Source organism: Rhea americana, unplaced genomic scaffold (assembly GCF_003343005.1).
Source record: "Rhea americana isolate MKP2758 unplaced genomic scaffold, rheAme1 scaffold_135, whole genome shotgun sequence".
Lineage (NCBI taxonomy): Eukaryota > Metazoa > Chordata > Aves > Rheiformes > Rheidae > Rhea > Rhea americana.
In genome coordinates, this window is record NW_028185428.1 from 1,051,445 (window position 1) to 1,070,018 (window position 18,574).

An 18,574-nucleotide genomic window follows, 5' to 3' on the forward strand; every position below is an offset into this window, starting at 1 on the left:
ACACACCGTGCGTGTCATCGCTCCGGGGACGACGCGGTGCTCTCGGTGGAGTGGCCAAGTTATCCATTTGGGTGGTCGTGTTTGTTTTTTCTGGCAGTAACCGCTAAAACATAAGTCCTACATGGAACGACTTTAGCAATTTTTGAATATTTGGTGAGAAGTTACAGAGTCGTTCTTTCATAGTGGTGTTTCGCCGTCGGTCTTTTTGCCGTTTTCACCTTTTCACAGCTCGGATTCATGACGTTCCTGAAGGCAGCATGTTGTGGGTGTACTTGTGCTCTGAATCTCCTGCCTTGCTGTTGGTGAAATAATCTGCCTTTGAAGGACCTGTGCGAAGGGCAGCATCTCTGCAATGATTAGATTCTTCCCTTGTTTTTTTTCCTTCCTCCAACTTTTGAAGTTTATCCCGGTTTATCCAGAGGGAGGGGTATTTTGGGCTTTTGGGGGAGTGCTTTCAACTCAACCCCAAGTTTCTACATGAAAAGAAGGGTGAAAACATTTCTGATGAGAACTTGAGATTTTTGTATCCCTGAAATCAGGTCTCAGCACTCTGGTGCTTTTAGTACTGGAGTGGGTGCTTCAGAGTGTGAACACTTTGATTTTTAAATATGAGATGCATTTATACTCTTTTTTTTCCTTTCTTTCTTTCCTTTTTTCCCCTCCTTATCTCCTAAAGGTGCTCTTACAGAGTGTTACGATGAACTGGGCAACAGGTACCAGCTTCCAGTCTACTGCCTCGCCCCACCTATCAACATGATAGAGGAGAAGGGCGACCTGGAGACTCTCGATATTCCCGATCCGCCGCCCAATTCGGGGCACGAATGCCAGCTCCGTTTGCGCCTGTCCACAGGCAAAGACCTCAAACTCATGGTCCGCAGCATGGACACGGTGTATCACATGAAGAGGCGGCTGCACGCAGTGGAGGGAGTGGAGCCGGGCAGCCAGCGCTGGTTCTTCTCGGGCAGGCCGCTCGCAGACAAAATGAAACTGGAGGAGCTGAAAATCCCAAAGGACTACGTGGTGCAAGTCATTGTGAGCCAACCCTTAGCAAATCCAACCCCAGTGGAAAACTGATTTCTGCTTGTTGATTCTTCTTTCTTCCGTCTCTGTTGTGGGATTTTTGTTGACCATCTTTTTTTTTGTTTGTTTTTTTGTTTTTCGTTTGTCCTGCTAAGGGATTGGTTCCAAGAAAATGACCAGCAAAAATTCCATCTGTGATGGAGATCTGCAAAAACAAAACATAAAAAATGTAAACTGTCCTTTGGGGTTTGCCTGATCTCGTATTTAACACAACAGCAAGCAACACAAGGCAAGGGCAAAGAAAGGAACGGGAAAGGGAAGGGAGACAGGAGGTGGTGCAGAAAGAGGGGGAAGAGATTATCTTTCGCTGAAGCGATATAAATAAGTAATGATTAYTAGAACTGTTGGTGGTGCCCTGATCCATAGAGAGCAACAGAGAGCACTTTTATTAAAAAAAAAAAATTATATATTGTGTAGGCACCACGTACAGTTCATGCAAAAACTGTTGCTGCTCCGGGTAGCTCCCGTGCTTGGAGTGTTTATGCGGATGGGTTAAGGTTTGACTTAACTCACGTGCATCATCCGGTTTCTCCAGAGGTGCAGGGAAACTCGTGGRGGGAGAGGTCTGCACCCGCGCTGGGCTCGCGCGGACGGCTCCCGGCAGCGCCCGACCAAGGGAAACCGTACGTTCCAGCACGGCGGCGCGGCTCCGTGCCGCTGCTGGCTTCAGCGCCGGGCACGAGCGGCCTTCGGAAGCATTAGGCAATAATTTAGGAGATGTGTACTCCCGTGTACTGTGCTGTAAGCTYACCTGCTATCAGACTGACTTATCCTGAAGTTTACTGGCTGACGGCACCCGAATACAACATGCCTGCTGAATTACTGCATCTCTCGCAGATCTTTAAAAGGAACTTTTAACAAGCTGGCTAATACGAGTGATGCGTTGGTCTGCAATTAAGAGTTAGACTTGTGACCTTTGGCAAATGGCACTGGTATGCCAGCTGTAAAAATTTCAGATTAAATTGCAGTTACACCCAAAAGTAGTGGATTGCAGCTTCCCCCGCTCAGTTCCTAGTGGGCRCAAAGTCTGGAATAAGGTAAGAAGGGCATGGTAGCACACGAATTTCAGCTTTCTGTGGCTGTCATTAGAACCAGCTGTTGTTCTTCTAGGTCTGTGCTAGACCAGGTGACCCTTTAGCCATGGCAATTGGAAATTCCTCACTAAAATGCATCAGCAGCCTAGAACATGATCGTTATATTTAATAACTGGTGCTTTCCTCTCAGAAAATAAGAGGATTTCAGTAGGCAAAAGACAAATCCTTTTTCAGTGTAGTTTCAAAATCTGATCAGGTGAACATATTGCAAAAAAGAGGATTGATTGATCGATACCATGGTTAGAGATGTGCTCTGTTCCTTCGGCTGCTCTGCACCCYTGCCTGGTGCTTCCTTCAGCTGAGATCGAATTCCCTGTTCTTTTTAAACATGATTTTTAGTCTGATTGTTTTTTCAGCCATCACTAGAATTACTTCAGTTCTTCCGAATTCCTGATGTGCTATTCAGGTATGATCCTTTTTATTAGTTTTTCTTCCATCTTCCTTATCTGAATCTATGATCAAAACCTAGAGCTGCCCCAGCTCTTAATCGTCCGCCAGGGAAACTGGCTGGTTAGGATTGACRTTTTTAAACTTTCTACTTTTCCTACTCCATTAACTTCATACAACTCAAGTTTTCAGACTTCAAGGGAGTTCCTTGCTCCATGAGTATCAGCGTAAAGCTGGAACTAGCAAAGTCTGCTTGTACAAATTCACAAGACTTTCCCGACAAATGGAAGGAGATGCAAAATTTACATTGGTTAAGTGAGGCAATCGACTTTCGAAAGTTAAAACCTGTTGAAAACAAATTAATGTTTTATATCACATTTGCCACCGCCACCCCAAAGATAAACGTGGGTTTTATCTTGGACCCAGTGTTGTGTTAAAGCTAAGGTTTTCTGACAGTTCCTTAACCCTGACTGGGTACAGGATGACTGAGTGCATGGCAGGGCTGCGTAAGGAAAATTGGTTCCCTTTTCTCGTAGACACCGAAGTGACTTGTTTTTCTTTTCTTTCTTTTTAAAGATAAAGCTGATAACGACGAACCTATAACAAAAGATTTCTATTGTGGATTTTTTTAAAGACACACATGGTTTARCGTAGTGGGTTTTTGCTGCCAGATCTTTTGCATTCCAAGGGGAAGAATAATATTTGTTGATATATAAGCAACTCAATCTCTTGGATTTTCACTTGGTGAAACGATGGTTGGTAAAACTAGATTATTTTATAAATTAAATAGTCCCTTTTCATGCCAGGAAGACACTACTTATCTTGTAAGGCATCATTTACATCTTTGCATAAACTGCCTTTGCAATGTTGTTTCCCTGTAGCCACTTCTGGAAGCAGGGGGAATTGTGATGGCTGATTAAGGAGCAAAGCTGAAACTAGGATAACAATATTGTAACTGTGAACACTACAACACTACTTTTTTGTAGAATACATTTTGGAGGTTTTAGTGTTTTTTTTTTCCTATATATACAGGCATCACCTTGTACTGTTGATGGTATTACAGTGTATAGTAGACTAAGCAAGGGGCATGGTGGCAGGAGGGAGAGTTGACTCTTTCCCTTTACCTCCCCTTACTTTGAGAAGCTTCTGACATTATGTTGTAATAAATAATTGTATTTTTTATTAACTGCTTCTGTAGCAGGGAGCAAGGTGATGATCTGAAGCTATGTTGTGAGTGAGCTTAGAGGAGAACACAAAATTGTTTTGTGAAAATATTATTTCTTCTACCATCCCCTCCCCTTCTCTCGTCCCTTAAGCACATGTATAAAAATGAAACAAACTCAGTGGCAAAATACTTTATAGGTGAAATTGCAGACTGTCTTCCACCTCCCTTCTCGATAAAATGACAGATGCGCGAAGCAGGTACCTAGCTGGAAACAAAGGAAGGGTACAAGATCTGAATTGGGAGAGAATTCTAAGTTTCAAAAAATATATCTCTCTCTATGTACATACCTTAAAAAAAAAAAAGAGGTAATGAAAGCGTGCGCGCACACTTGCAGCTTGCTGATTAACACGTCCCCTCTGCCTAAGCGGAGGGTGCAGCGCAGGCTGGAAGAGCGGTCGCTCCTTGTTTCTGCAGGAGGCCGCGTCCCTGTTTGCGAGGTGGCCTGGAGCGGAGGCGGCCGCGCGGGGCCGGGAGCCGCCGCGGGCGCCCGCGCCCTGGCCGCTGCCCGGGCTGCCCCGCGCCGCGCCGCGTCTGCCGGCGGAATCCGAGTAGCGCGGAGGTTTCGGTGACGYGCGCGGCCGGGAGCTGCAATGCCAAGTGCAGACAAGGGAGAAGTAATGCGATAAAATTTTTTTTTTAATTTTTTTTGTTGTCGTTAGACCCGTCCAGCCCTTTGCGTCAGGCCGGGTGAGCTGCGGCTATGAGCCGGAGCCGGTCGGTTACAACTCTGCCTTCGACGCACTTCTGATTTTTRTACTCGTTATTGTTGCTTCTCTCTGGCCCAGAAGCGATGGACTGACGGCCTGGTCCGAACCCCAGAGCAGCTCCGGGGCAGAGAGGCGCGCGAGGCGGAGCGCTGGAAAGCGGCCGAGGCTGCGTGCGCGGGGTGCGCGGTTCCTCCTCCCGAGCTCAGGCGATGGCTCTGCTCCGCAGCGTCCAACCCCGAACGTTGTTCGACTCCCCGCGTTGCCGTTTATCGGCCTCCCCTGCAGAGGAGGGGGCGGGAAACGGGAATAGTTGAACTTTTTTTTTGTTTGTTTTTCTTAAAACCAGCAACCTTTCTGTCTATGGAGCTGGGAAATACTTTGGAAAGTTAAATGACGAGAGTCAGCAGTGTCTTCTTCTTTTTTTTTTTTTTTTAATAACCACACAAATGCTAGAAATAGTAGTAACAGCAAAACAAATAAGCGAAAACTCCAGTAACAACCAAACGAAAACGCAGGTCCTCTTTGCCTTTCGCAGGAAGCCGCAAGTTGATTTGGGGAGGAGGGGAAAGAGGGATTTGCGGATCCAGCAAAGCAACACATGCAATTTTCATAACATTTGAGAAAGCAGGTGGCCAACTGATGAAATATTGCTGTAGTATGACATGCTTCTGCATAATGTATCTGTTATTAGTAAAATAATACAGAACTTTAAAAAAAAATTTAAAAAATCTTAGTTTGATGCAATGGTGGGATGCTTTTAGCCATGGAATTTTGAAAGCATTTTAGCGGTGTGTCAGCAAATTTAATGCTATGTTTGTCCATTTCTRTCCTCCTCAGAAACATAAATGGTAGCTACATTTTTGACTTAGTCTATACAAATGCTTTTCTGTATCGCTGTAAATACATTCAAGACCCTGCAGCTTATGCAGAGAATGTTTACATTTTTTTAAAAAAAAGTTAAATCTTTGTGTTGGCTTTTTTCACTATGCTGCTCAGATTCTGTTATGTAGAAATGAAAGTAGTCTCTGTTAGAAAAAGAGTTATCCTTTTTTTTTTTTTTTTTTTCCTTTGCCCTTCATTACTTCCCCAGTATTTCCACCTCTCTCCTGGATGGTGGCTTGCAGCCTTCTGGAGTAGGATGCAGGGGGATGTGAGAAAGGAGCTTTTGAGAACTTGCTTTGGGTGAGGGGATGAGCTTCATACACTCTGCAAACTTTCTTGGAAAAAGAAAAACACTTAAAATCAATTAGATGTTGGTGATACCCCTTGCAAGTTAACCGTTTCAGGAAATGACCGAATAAAACTTTTCAGCAACCTTGTTTCTGCTGTCTGCAAGAGAAGACGAATGACCTACTATTGTATTTGCAGCTACAAACACTTCTGTTTGTACATTTGTTAATGACTGTATATACAAGTCTGCCTGCTTTAAGACTTTCRTTTTCATAAACTGTTTTTAATTGCTCTGTTCTGCAAATGGCTCTCCTCTTCCGTACTTCAGCAGTTTAGATACTCCGTAGCTGCGTGTGTGTTGCTCTGGTTCGCAGGAGACGGAGCTGTAGCTCTCCTTCCAAGAGAGACGTGTACATGCCACTGAGCCTCCAAAAGTCAAATAGTTGGAAGATGAGATGTTTTAACAAGCGGGCTTCTTACTATGGACTTTTGAGACTTTTATTAAATGTGTCCACTGGACTCTCCGTGAAGAAGTATGTTCTTGTCCTTCAAGCAGGACCGCTTGTTGGGTATTTATCCAATCGAACTCTGTATTTGTATATTTTAAAGATGAAGACCATTTGATCAGAACCATGGGGCAAATAGAGAACTTAAAATCCTGACTCCTGCCTTAAAACTTCAAGTTCATCTTAAGCTCCAAAAATTCTGCATCTACTAGTTTTAAAGCCCTCTTTCTCTTTAGGAAATTTGAATCTGGTCAAAGACTGGAGACAATTTAAGAAACTTTAAAACAAATTAAATTTTAGCTGATGGCTTTATTAAAAGTAACTAACTGGTCTTGTATTAAAAACCCTATTTGTGCCTCTCTCAAGTCCAGGGAATGTTTAAAGTGTAGAGATGGCTTTTGAGCAATGATCGAAATTATTACATTAGCTTGAAATTTGTAAGACACTTGCTTTAATATGTTCTGAGCAAGAGACTTAGGTTTGTGTCCTCTCTGCCTCATGGTAATGGCTTTCAAAGATGGCTGGTACCATCARATTTGTACTTCTTGAATAAATATCTTCATTTTTATGGTAAAACTTTTTGTATGCGGTTTGTTTGTGTGCACTATGTAACAAACATTCATATGTAGGATACGGTGCTAGATTTGGTACTGACACAGAAAATACACAGTTCCAACACCTGGTGAAACAAGGATGAGGGAATTCGAGTGGTGTGACCTATCTTCCTGTAACTTTTATAAAATCTTTAGAGCAGAATATACGAATTGTGTAAAACATGCTTTTTAAGTCCCTCCCCCCAGCGTTTTCCTGGCTCATTCAGTCGATGAAGAATTCTAGGCCTATATAAAGATGCTGTGAACATCAGGTAACTTTTAAAATGCATTATGTATTTTTATGTTTTACCTCTGTTTCTTGGTTGACATCGCAGTAGTGTGTGCACATATTTTTAATCAATTGCAAAGCACAAGTAGGTTGTCTTTAGACTGTTAAATTATGCGATCTTTTTTTTTTAACCTAGGGGAGATCTTTTACCATTGAGAGCAAAATATGAATTTCTATGAGTTGGAAATGCTGTACAAAACTTCCTGTATTTAAAACATTAAAAAAAGAGAAAAACTTTTTTTCTCATGCATTTAAAAATAAAAGTAATACTGGAAATGCCATGCCTTAAGAAATAAACTCAGTGTTGTTTTTCTTTATAAATTTCTCAAATAGAGCTTTGAACTCTGGAATTCCTACCCTTTTTTCATTATGTATCTGATACCGTGCAGACACATTTTGGTGATAGTTTTGATGTGTGTGACAGCATGTCTTACAAATATAGTATGCAATGCCTAGGAGAATCTATCAAGGGCCTTAAGGAGGGGTAGCAACGCCTGCTGATGTGCTCGGTCATCCGAACTGCAGAGCTAGCTTCCTCGCTTAGCTACTGCTATCTGCAAATGCCCATGCTTTCTCCAGCTCCTTTGTGAACGGAGAAAGTGAAAAATGACAGATCTGTGTAATTGGCCTGTAATTACATTAACTGACATCTTAATTCAGGTCACCTTTTTTATAATCTTAATTAACTATCTAATGTATCAGATGAGTATGAATAATTTTTTTTTAAACCACTTAGGTCTCGTGTTACCACAACTAAACTTTCAAAATAAAATTATTTTTAATCCTAGGATGCTTTCAGAGTAGAATTTATGATGTGAACCATAAACAAATGTGCGTGGGATTTCCTGGAATTTATGTATATATGTATCCTTCCCTTGGAAAGGACAGATTTTCTCAGGGCTGCTGTCCTCAGAACACCAGGATTTTAAAAGGATGTTATCTTTCTCCTTTAGCCATTTTTTATTTGAGCAAAATGTTGCCAGTTATAAAGTAATAATAATGAGGGGTGTTCGCCTCTCTCGCATGCACTCGCACTCAGCCACCAAGCTGTCCACACTGTCTGGAAGCCTCGTGTAGGAAATGGGCTGGGGGACCCCCAACTGACTTAATCCAACCAAAAACCCAGGAGGAGGAGGTGGGTCCTATGCCAAAAGTGCGCAAGAGTACAAATTTCTCAGTTGCTCCTGCAAGCAGTGAAATGAGGTGCTCGTTTGCATCCTGTGACATTTGAGTTTAGGGTAGAATAAGACGTACGATTTACAAACCTACATTACATAAACTGCTTTTTTCCCATTCCTACCTAACATGGAATATGATTTTCTGCATTGTGCCTATATTCATATTTAATTTAACTGTATCTCACTATATGAAGTTGCATAATGTCCAGAGCTAGCACAGCATTTCCTCGCTATGGTAGGAGTTACACCAGCTGTCGCAGCCGCTTGCCGGAGTAGTTGCTTTCCGGGTTTGGCCAGCACCTCCTTCCCGTTCAGCCGGTACTCGTGTGGACCCGTGCAGTGCTAACACCGGGTCGCCAGCCCGAAGGCAGCACAACTGCTGCGCTAAGTGACAAAGTCTTTAACGTGGACTCAATTTTGCTGCTGCTTATACCTGGGTGACTGCTGAAGTCAGTGCAGAAATGCAAGATTCAATCTCCGTGCTCTAGGGAGGAGGTGGCTGCAAGCTCAGTGGACCTGGTTCCTCCCAGTCTTGGCTAAAAACATAAGGCATAAAGGTACCGTACTGAAAAGGAGCCGAGCCCTCCACGGATCGGGCTTTGTGGAGAGCGGTTTGTTGTGTCCTTGCTTTCCCTCTCTCTGGACAAGCCCTCAAAGCTAGGATTTCAGGCGATGAGTTTATTTGCTCCGGAATTGGAATGGCTGCAGGGGTCTAAGAGGTGATGTGCCGTGTTACAGGCGTGTTCAAGGGTTATTTTGTGTGATGTCAGTTGCTGAGCTTAAGAGACTGGAATTTTCTATCGTAATTAATCCCTTATGCYGTAGCCTTGGCATTTCTTTAGAGAAGCGAGCTTGGAGGCTGAACGGTGTGATGCCCTACGTGTAAGGTGAGAGGGGGAACCAAACTTACTAYGTTACTGCCTCCAACAGGTAAACAGTCAATATTTAGCAAGAGAAAATGCCTGCTTCCCTTGCTTTCTCTCCACATGGATTTAATTAGGTGGTTTCGTTAACAAAGAAAGCGGCATTTCCTTCAGTTGGACTGTTCCTCGCAACAGCAGTAATGAGGATGCGAGGAAACTGCCTGACCCTAAAGCACGCACGCCGGTTTTTATGACAGTGGTCTAATGCAAAGCAGAAAACGAGGGAGCGGAAAGCTGACAGACTTGAGCGGATCCAGCATCGGCAAGATCGAGTCTGCTGAATTTCAAACTAGCCTTTCTTCATGTGCATCTTCGAACACAGTAAAATAGCAGCGGGAGGGAGCTTCTCTCTGAAGCAAGATGAAATGTAGTTGGGGGACAGKAAGAGATCGTCTCTAAAATACCAAAAAGATGCACATGTTGTACTACACGGGAGAGGAATAACACTAAYATCAATGCTAGTCCTGGGGAGAGCTGTAAAGCACGAGGCTGAAATCCAAGTTGCATCAGCCCTTCCTCGTCAGAGAGTATCAGACTCTGGCATTCATCTCTACAGAGCAGCGGCAATTAGAAATGGAGATAACAGAACAAGCAATTGCTTGAATACATCACTTTGTTCATTTTTCTACAAATTTGWTATGTTTTATTTGTTGGTTTTAAGCTGAGCCCGGAGGGTGGAGAACTGAGGTTTGTTGGTCCCAGCTGTGAGTACAAGTGGTCTTGTTCAGCCTATTCGGAGCTGGCTGATCGTGGTGAGAGGGTGGCGTTCATACTCCCCCGGTTATCCTCCTTCTCATTCTCTCCTTTACCTTTTCTTGTTGCTTGTCAATGCAAAGTATTGCAAACATCTTGAATTCCTTGTAGTTCAGTTGCTGGTTTTGGAGGAGAGAGAGAGATATCTGCCTTAGACTTAGCAGGACAGTCTTGGCTAATATAAACAGTTATTTCAGAGAAAAATCTAGAGTTCAGGCTCTTGTCCCATTCTCCAACTTGTATTTTCCCAACTGACTCAGGAGAAATTGGTTTCAACTTACTGCCTCTGGCTCATCCCAAATGAACATGTTACAGGCTAATAGGGCACCTCCCTGGCAAATTAACATTTCTCTACCATTCTGTAATGACTTGCAGATGTTAGAAGGATTCATAACATCTGGTGTTACAGTGTGGTCGGGTGTAAGAGGGAGACCTGAGTGCCTTTGCAGCTGTATCAAACAACCRTCCTCCTCCTACTTAAAGTGTCCTTTTAATCAGGCAGCCTAGAGATGAAAGGACAGAATTGGTGCAACTCAGGGCTAAAACAGCTTTTCCAGGAAACCACTCTGGAGTATGTTCTTTGCACCAGAGAAGTATCCTGAGGCCTTGATCAGGACTGATGCTTTGATATCTAGATATGCCCTTCAACCACTCAGGAAATATATTGCAAGCCCTGCAGAGCTTACAGGAAAGATGCAACAAATAACTGAAGAGGATGCTAACAGTAGAACACGGACAAGGAGAATTGTCAATAAAAACTGTAAAGTCCATGCCCAGTAACTCAGCACTAGAAAGGAGGAGAAAGAGAAGGAATCTCCCTCAGTCACTAGTGGTTGTCTTGCTAAATGTGACCTTGGAGCGTGCTGAGATGCTGAAGTCCTAAGAACAGTATGGAGCTGCAAGAACGATAAGAAATGCCCATGGTGTATTAACGACTGACTCCCTGCCAGGGTAGCTGCAGGTGGTCATTAATCAGGAAGTGCTGCAGAGCAGGGAGTGTTTGAACCAGCACAGGTGAGGAGGCAGTCAGAAAGGTGAGGTGGAGACAGGCTGACAGCCAAGAGCAGGTTGAGCAGAGAAGTGTGTGTGCATCTCTGCAGTGAGGACTGTGCGAAGTGCAAAGCCTGAGAAGGAGAGAGCAGAGTGCTTGTTGGGGAGGTGGTATCCCTGGATTTGATGTTCCCTTTCTGACTGCCGGGAGCCTGTGCCCTGCCACAGGGGGAGGGATGAACACTGCAGTGGGATCCCTGAGGCCTCTCATTGGGACTTGCAGCTGGTTGAAATTCAAAATGAAGGCTCCATYGAAATGAAGCAAAGCTTCCCTTGGGGCTTTATCTGGACAGGAGCGTCTACAGAAATGTTTTTGGCCTGAGCAGAAGTTAAAAATCTGTCACTCGTAATGTTCCTAAAAAGAGCTGGGAACAAGTCAGTGTAGCCCACTGAAGCACAAGTGTGGTCAGCAGGTGTGAGAATTGGCTTCAGAGACTTTGGAAAACAACAAGGAGCCACAAGTAAACTCACAAGAAAATGGGTTWAGTAGAAGCACTTCTACCAATCCTGCCCATCTCATCTCACTGGAGTCTCTTGAGGTAGAGAAATATACCTATTTTGCACCCGCTCCCCCCTTCCCCAATTCTTTCATCCTGTTGCTATCTTACTATTAAGATGCTTTCAGTCAAGACTTCTGGGAATTATATCCATAAAGAAGATAGGCTTGTAAATGTATATTTAGGTCCTGGGAAATCTAGGATCAAAGAGGATGAAAACACCTGTTTGACCTCTGCAATTTCCTTGCTACTTGCCTTATGCTCGGCTATTAAGACATTAGGAACTTCAGAAGTAAATTGGAGGGAGGGTTGACCAGAGCTGCTCAAGTACTTTCCGGTCCAGATGACCAGATTCRTTTTTTTGTACTTGCAGATAGGCAGGAATAGCCTTGTATGCAGCAGTTAGTTAAGGCAGGGGAACACCGTTGAAGAGCCTTCTGTCTCAGTAATCACACATACTCCAGTATAGCGACGTTTCTGAGTATTTGACTAAGGACTTTATCATTTCTGTGTAGTAAGTCATCAAAGCTCTGCTCCCTGTTGAAGGCAATAAAACTCTGACTTCAGTGAGAACATGCTGTGGGATAGAGCATGCACCTGGGCTGCCAACAAGTTCTGGGGCAGCCCAGTAAGCTCACACAGGGGATTAGACTCTGCAATTGTACAGGTAAGTTGCTGTTTCTTTGCACATTCTCCCTCCCATGCTTTCTCCCATCTAGGCTCTTAATTCTTCTCACCAGGTGCAGTAGACTTTTAATCTCCCTTAAGGTTTCTAAGGGTTAATTTTTAATATAGAGGCATTTTTTGGCCTCTGTTTTGGCTGTAATTTCTCTGATTTTACCTCATCTCCAGATATGTCAAAGTCCTTGAATATCTTCACAAGTTCTTCTTTCTTGATATTAAAGAGAAACCCTGTGGCTTGAAACTCCCTAGGACCAATTGTGTGACCATCGTCTATGCCCAGCAGTCTGAAGGCAGGCCCYGAATGTCGATAGATGAACTGTTTCTCAAGGTGGTTCTGTTTCAGGGTAGAAAGGTTTAAGAATAGATCATAAGTAGCAATTTCCTACTTTGAAAGAATACAGGGAGCAGTAGACGGTGTTGGTGTCCAGAGAATAAAGGTGACATCCTGCTAGYGGAGCCTTCAGGAAATACCAAGATCCTGGTGCTTCCTGCCCCATAGACTCAGCTGTGTGAAAGCATGTGGCTGTTGCTCCCTGGGTTTGGGCTCCGTAGAGCTGCAAGCTGCAGGGCTTTGCTGGGAAGAGTTACTGAAATTGAGCCAGGCTTGTATCCAGCCTATGCACAGGATGTGTGGTGAGGTCTTTTCTCCTTCCTACCATGTGTTGAGACACTTGCATGGCTAGGTGCCTGGTCTTCTCTTTCCTTGCCCCAAGGCCCATGGACAGCTGCCCTGTATACTCACCCCCAAAGAGCCTAACTAGCCTCGTGGAGCGAACACAGCCACATGGCGCTTCTGAAAAGCCACAGTGTCCATGTGCCACTTGCTTACTAGGGATGCCATGTCCCACCTGACTGCAGAACAGGGACCCTGATATGTCTGGTGGGAGGGGAGAAATCAGTCCCCGGCTCTGTCATCCACCTCTCTCRAAATAGCCTGCCATCCTCACTGCTTTTTTCCTGAAAAGATACTAATCTCTCCACAAGCCAAGCTGTGGGCAATGCCAAGGAAAAGAAGGGGATCAGCACACCTGGCATCAACAGACTAGCAAATACCAACCAGTGAAAAYGGATGTGGCTCTGCTCCCTTCCCTCCAGGTAGCCCCAGCCAAGAAGCTCTTTTTCAGAGAACTCCCCTCCAAATGGGTGGTCAGAGCTGGCAAGAGTATTTAGATGGTTCCCAGCTGGTGAAAAGCTTGAAAAGATTTCTCTCTGGGAAGCAGGGTTGGTATTAGGAAGGTCATAGCTCATTTCATGGCTTTCCTTTCGCATGCAGCAGTGTTGTGGCTATGTCCAGACCTTAGGACCCCTTCTGTCCCTTTTACACCACAAGTAAAGATTAGGTCCCAGTGAGCTGGTTYCCTTTATGGAGATGTTGATGGCCCACATTACCCACAGCAGCTCCCCAGGAATACACACCTCATGAGCCAACAGGAGACACACCAGCATGTAGAACTCATCAAAGCCTATCTCCCCYGTCACATTTCTGTCCAGTAAGTCAAACAGCAGCATGATATGCTTCTTCTTCAAGTCAGTCACATAATGCAGAAAGCAATAAAACTGTAGATCTGGAGAGCAGTAAGCTATTAGGCCTCATCTGGACAAAGCTGTCAGCAATAATTAACAGAATTTACCTTATTTTAAATGCCCACTGCTCTCAGACAGATTGCACAGGCAATTAAAGCAGAGTAGCGGGCAAGAAACTGTTTGGAATTAATAGACAGTATTACTAAGTTGTCCTCATTTATGAAAGGGGCATATGTGGTTGCTATGCAGAAGGCAATGTAAAGTGCTCATAATGTTCTGTTGGACTCCCCCCTCTTCCAYTGCACCCCTGAAGGGAAAAAAGGACTTTTTCAACAAACCGGAAACATTAGCAAAATAATCCATTTTTCTTTTGGAAATGTCACTTTTGACTCATGATCTATTAGCAATTATTTTTAACACTTTTCAATCTTTTCTGGTGACGATACCAGGAAGGGACAGGTGTGTGGAGGAAGAGCTAAACCTCTGGAGCCACCTTGGTTTTTCCCTCAAACTTCCTCAAGTTTTTCCATGCAAAAGCAGAGGAAAACTAGCCCCAGCTGAAAATTTGGCARTGCTGATCCAATTCTACTATCCCTAAATCTCTGTCAGTAGGGTAAATCTGTAGTAAGAAGTGTTATTTAAGCTGGAGCGTGATGCTGGTTTGTGAATGAATGGGAATAGCCTTGATAGCTGCAGTGAGGAAGTTAAGAAGCTGTGAACCAGGGTTCTTTAATAGCCTCCTGTTGAGAATAATGTTGGCAATGAACCTTTTTTTTTTAACGTAGAGAACAAACAGTTTGTGGAAGGGATTACTTGACGAGGTTGCCGCAGTACTAAGGAGTTAGCTTCAGCGAGCCAGAAATCCCCTCTTGTCCTATGCTSCTGGCATCTTGCTTGTACAGCTGTAAAGATCTCCTTTATCTCTAGCCTGGGTTTTTTTGTACATTGGTTATCTACTTCTTGGTGCCAGGACTTGATTATCATGTTCGTACAGTACTAGCAAGACTGTCTTGACGGCTTCACATGTTGCTGAAATGCAGCAGATGACAGTACCACAAAGCCAAGCAGACTTTATTGTGGTCTCAGACKCTTTTCTATTTAAAAAATAGGAAGGAGGCAATTGAAGGATGAAGGGGGAAGGGATACCATCAGTGGGAGCTGAAAATACACCTCGGYTGCTCTGGATGGTCCCATGAGCCATACACATCATTTCAGAAGCTGATGCAGGATTAGCCAGGCCACATAACCTTTCAGAGAAGCTTCAGCATGATAGATCTGTCAGAACATGACGATTTATGCTGTAACTGAAAGCTTTTGGGGGTACTGCCAGGTAGTGGCATTAACTAAGCCGCTAGTTAATTAGCATTGCAGGGTGCTGTACTCGTAGCACTTGTATCTGAAGTACAAGGTTTAAAATGTCTGTGATCTCAAGTTTTAAATTCCAAGTGATGTAGCACTCTGTCCATCTCTTTTCAAAACACCATTACACAGGGCTTGTAATTTCATAGCACTAATGCCAGTCTCATTTTTAAAAGTACTTACTGTTCAGAGTATTCTTCTTATGAACATCCAGGAGCTGGAAATAGTCTGTCAATGCTTTAGCATTTTTTACAGACAATAAGCAGTATACTTCATCTAAATACAGATACTGCAGAAAACACCCAGATTTCAGCTTCATCTTGGGTAACCGTGGAAGGTCATCCAAAAAGAATCAGTGCCAAGGCTCTGACACGTCACAGGGGGAGGATTCTGCCCTAGAACCAGAGTATGATTGGTTCTTCCCCTCCCACATTTCTTYCATGTTTTGTCCACATTTTTAATTCTTTTCAGGCAAACACTTCCCTACCATTCAGCATTCAAGGATAATACATCTCGAAATCAAGTGACAGCAATTATTCTTACAGCATGTTTTGTTTTGTAAATGCCCTTAAAAGCATTTAATCTGATTTAAAATGTGCAAGAAAACACAGATTTAAGGCTTTATTTTAGAAAGCTACCAAAGCAGATGACTATAATGAAAGTCTTACAGCCTTAGACAAGTGTTTCCCCAAAATCTCGTCCATGCTGAAGAAGTCTTGCATAGCAACTAATGTAGTGTTTTGTTTTTCCTYCTAGCCAGGTATTTAACTTGTTTAATTTCCAGTGTCTGACAGTTTCACGTGCAACATGTCTATGAGCTCTAGCCCAGAGATGGCTGCTTTCAAAAGCCTAATCTTTTGTTCAAGTTAGCTGTTAGGAAGCTGAACCACTCATCAAATTTACATAAAGTATTTATCCTCTGTTCCTCTTCCAAACCAGCACAGCAATAACCAGAAAGTGTTCTCTATTCCTGACCCCTATAATGCACCAGGAATAATAAGAATAATAATAAAATCGTACACCCCACTGGCCTACTTTGGTACAAAGACTCTCTGTATTTTAAATATTTTAAACCTGGAGCTGTTCCTAGTCTAGCAGTCAAGTTAGCAGTTTCTTCTCCTTTAGTCGCAATGTTAATCAAGACTTTGGTTCTGCTAACACGCACTGCTGAGGGCTGTGCTCTGAGCAGCTGTGTTTAATGCCACGGTAATATTCAGGACAGKCTGTCTGTAGGACCAGGTCTGCTCCCATGAGTGTGGGGCAGATTTCCAAATTTCTTTTGTGTTTTTGATGTTTATAATCTTTCTTTTATTCATTTCCATTTCAAAAAACAATAGGAAGTAGTCCATAGGTAGATGAGATAGATTAATCTGTTTGCTGAGATGGTCTGATGCTTGCAAGCTTTCTGTGAGAAATGGGTTGAGAGAAAGGATTTAAGTATGTCTGATTTCTCTTAGCTATATAGCCAGGAGATAACAAATGTGGTTAGAGGGTATCAAATGCCAGACTGAAAATTCCATAGCCCTCAAAATGCTCTGCTGARTCAGAACTGCTCAAAAACTTCTGAAGGGGTAACTTCAGTTTGGCAAAATTTATGCCGAGAAAAATCACCCATCTGATTTGATCTGATTGGCCTACCCTCGGGTAGGCTACAGGGCAGCTGCCTGAATTGCAAGCCCTTTGGCAGGGGTGTGTCTTGACTTCTGGATCTTTACAACACCTGTAGGGACAGATAGCCCCAATACTTGCCCACACCTTTGTAATTGCCCTTAGAATAGATGATGGAGTCAATCACTTACCAGGTTGCTACGTGACAGAACAAGGGGCAATGACCACAAATAGCTGCTTAGGAGGTTCAGTTGGACATCGGGGAAAATTTTCCCCAATGAGGATTGTGTGCCCTGAAACCAGTTACCCAAGGAAGTCATGTGTGCTCCATCCTGGAAGATTTTCAAGACTTAGCTAGACAGACTGATGGCTGACCTGGTCTAGCCTTGGCGACAATCCTATTACAAGTGGGAAGTTGGACTAGATGGTCTCTAGGTGTCCTATCCAACCATTATTTCTGTGATTATGTACAATGCTAAGGTCCATGACTGGACAATAAAATAAAAAAATGCTACCATTAATAAGAATGATAACTGAGGGAGGAAAAAAAAGTGTCACCCAAAACACCAGGAAAGGTGTGAAAAGGTATGCAATTTTCAGAGTAGTTGCTCTGAGTCTGTTCTCTCTCCAGTATTGCCAAATCATCACATTATTTGAGATCCAAAATCCATAAAGTTAGATGGAAAAAGTACTCAAATATTTTCAGCTTTTTTCTGTTTCAAGGATATACTTGGATCACATTTTCACCTTGTTTTTCCTACAACTCACTGAGGAGAAGGGAAGAAACAGGGAGACAAAAGCTTACTTTAAAAAAATGTAGCTGAAATTCTTATACAACCACAAGTTTCCAGGAGCTGTAGTTTATTTAAATAGTGTTTCCAGCATCAGTATCAGGAAACTCCCAATACAAATGCTAGGGCTGACCGCACCAGTATAAATCCAGTTATTCCTAATAGCAAAGATGGCAAGAGGTGACGATCAGTCCCCGTGCTCTAGGGTGTAATATATCCGGGAAGTAATGAGAAATCACCACCAAGCCCAGATGTTCTCAGTCCAGGAGCCTAAGCTGTGCTTTGCCAACATTACACATCGGGATGGAGTGTGAGAAAGCACCTCCCTCACCTCCGCCCTGCAGCCAGGTCTCCTAGGCTAGTTAACTGGGCTGAGGGAGATGCACACAGAAAAAACACATGTGCTGGTGTGAACCGTGCTTGCATCCGTGAGGCTTGCCTGAGCAGCCGTTTAACGCTGAGCTCTGCRTTAAAGCAGAGAAATCGCTGGGCATGGCTGCACCGCCAAGCATTTCCCCTAGATGTCCCCATTTAATGCTGGATTTCAAGTTGGCTTGTCAGAGGCTGTGAAGTTTTGCCATTCAGAGGCTGTGAACCTTCAGACTTGGCAGCAGTTGGGTCACATCTTCAAATTCTTCACCCATAGTTCCGATACCCTCAAATTCCCATTGCTGGGAGTTTTAAAAATATTTGTATTTGGCTATTTTTACACGAGATGAWCTGGGGGAAGAAGGAAACATCTTTCTGTTGCCAAGGCGGTTTTAGGCTTGTGTTTTAACGCTCGGATAACCGCCTCCAGCGGCCTGTGAGGCGAGCGTGCCCGGCGATGCCGCGGCCCTCCGCACCGGCCGAGGCCTCGCTGCCAGGCGGGAACGCGGTGGTGGCCAGCGGCGCGTTTCAGCCTTTTCCTTCCTCGGATCTTTAATTTTTGTCTGTGTTTGGGGCATCGGAGGCCGATGCCGTGCTGTGCTTAGGCGAAGGAGTCGTGCCGAGTAGAGCCGTGCCATGCCTGGGTGAAGCCGTGCCGTGCCGTGCCGTGCCGTGCCGAGGCGGGGCGGGCGCCGGGCGGCGGCAGCGAGGCCAGCAGGTGGAGCGGCGCCGGCTCCATGTGCGCGGCTGGAGGCGGCCCCGCTCGCCGCTCCCCGGGCGCGCAGCG

At 44.1% G+C, this 18,574-nt stretch overlaps 2 protein-coding genes across 2 annotated transcripts in view; one reads left to right on the top strand and one right to left on the bottom strand.

Annotated features, from left to right (window-relative positions):
- UBTD2 (ubiquitin domain containing 2) overlaps nt 1-7,348 on the top strand; it is a 30,577-nt gene extending 23,229 nt beyond the window's left edge. The window contains exon 2 of the mRNA XM_085298075.1: nt 677-7,348. Within this exon, the coding sequence (XP_085154201.1) occupies nt 677-1,074 (398 nt within the window). The 3' untranslated portion in view covers nt 1,075-7,348. The remainder of the gene's footprint in view (nt 1-676) is intronic.
- A 2,571-nt stretch (nt 7,349-9,919) lies between these two features.
- EFCAB9 (EF-hand calcium binding domain 9) lies at nt 9,920-15,338 on the bottom strand. The gene is made up of 4 exons (XM_085298125.1): nt 15,203-15,338; nt 13,553-13,701; nt 12,294-12,470; nt 9,920-10,024 (listed from the first exon to the last, which is right to left on the bottom strand). Exons 1-4 carry the CDS (start codon nt 15,336-15,338, stop codon nt 9,920-9,922), a joined length of 567 nt encoding a protein of 188 aa, XP_085154251.1.
- Between the last annotated feature and the right edge of the window lie 3,236 nt (nt 15,339-18,574).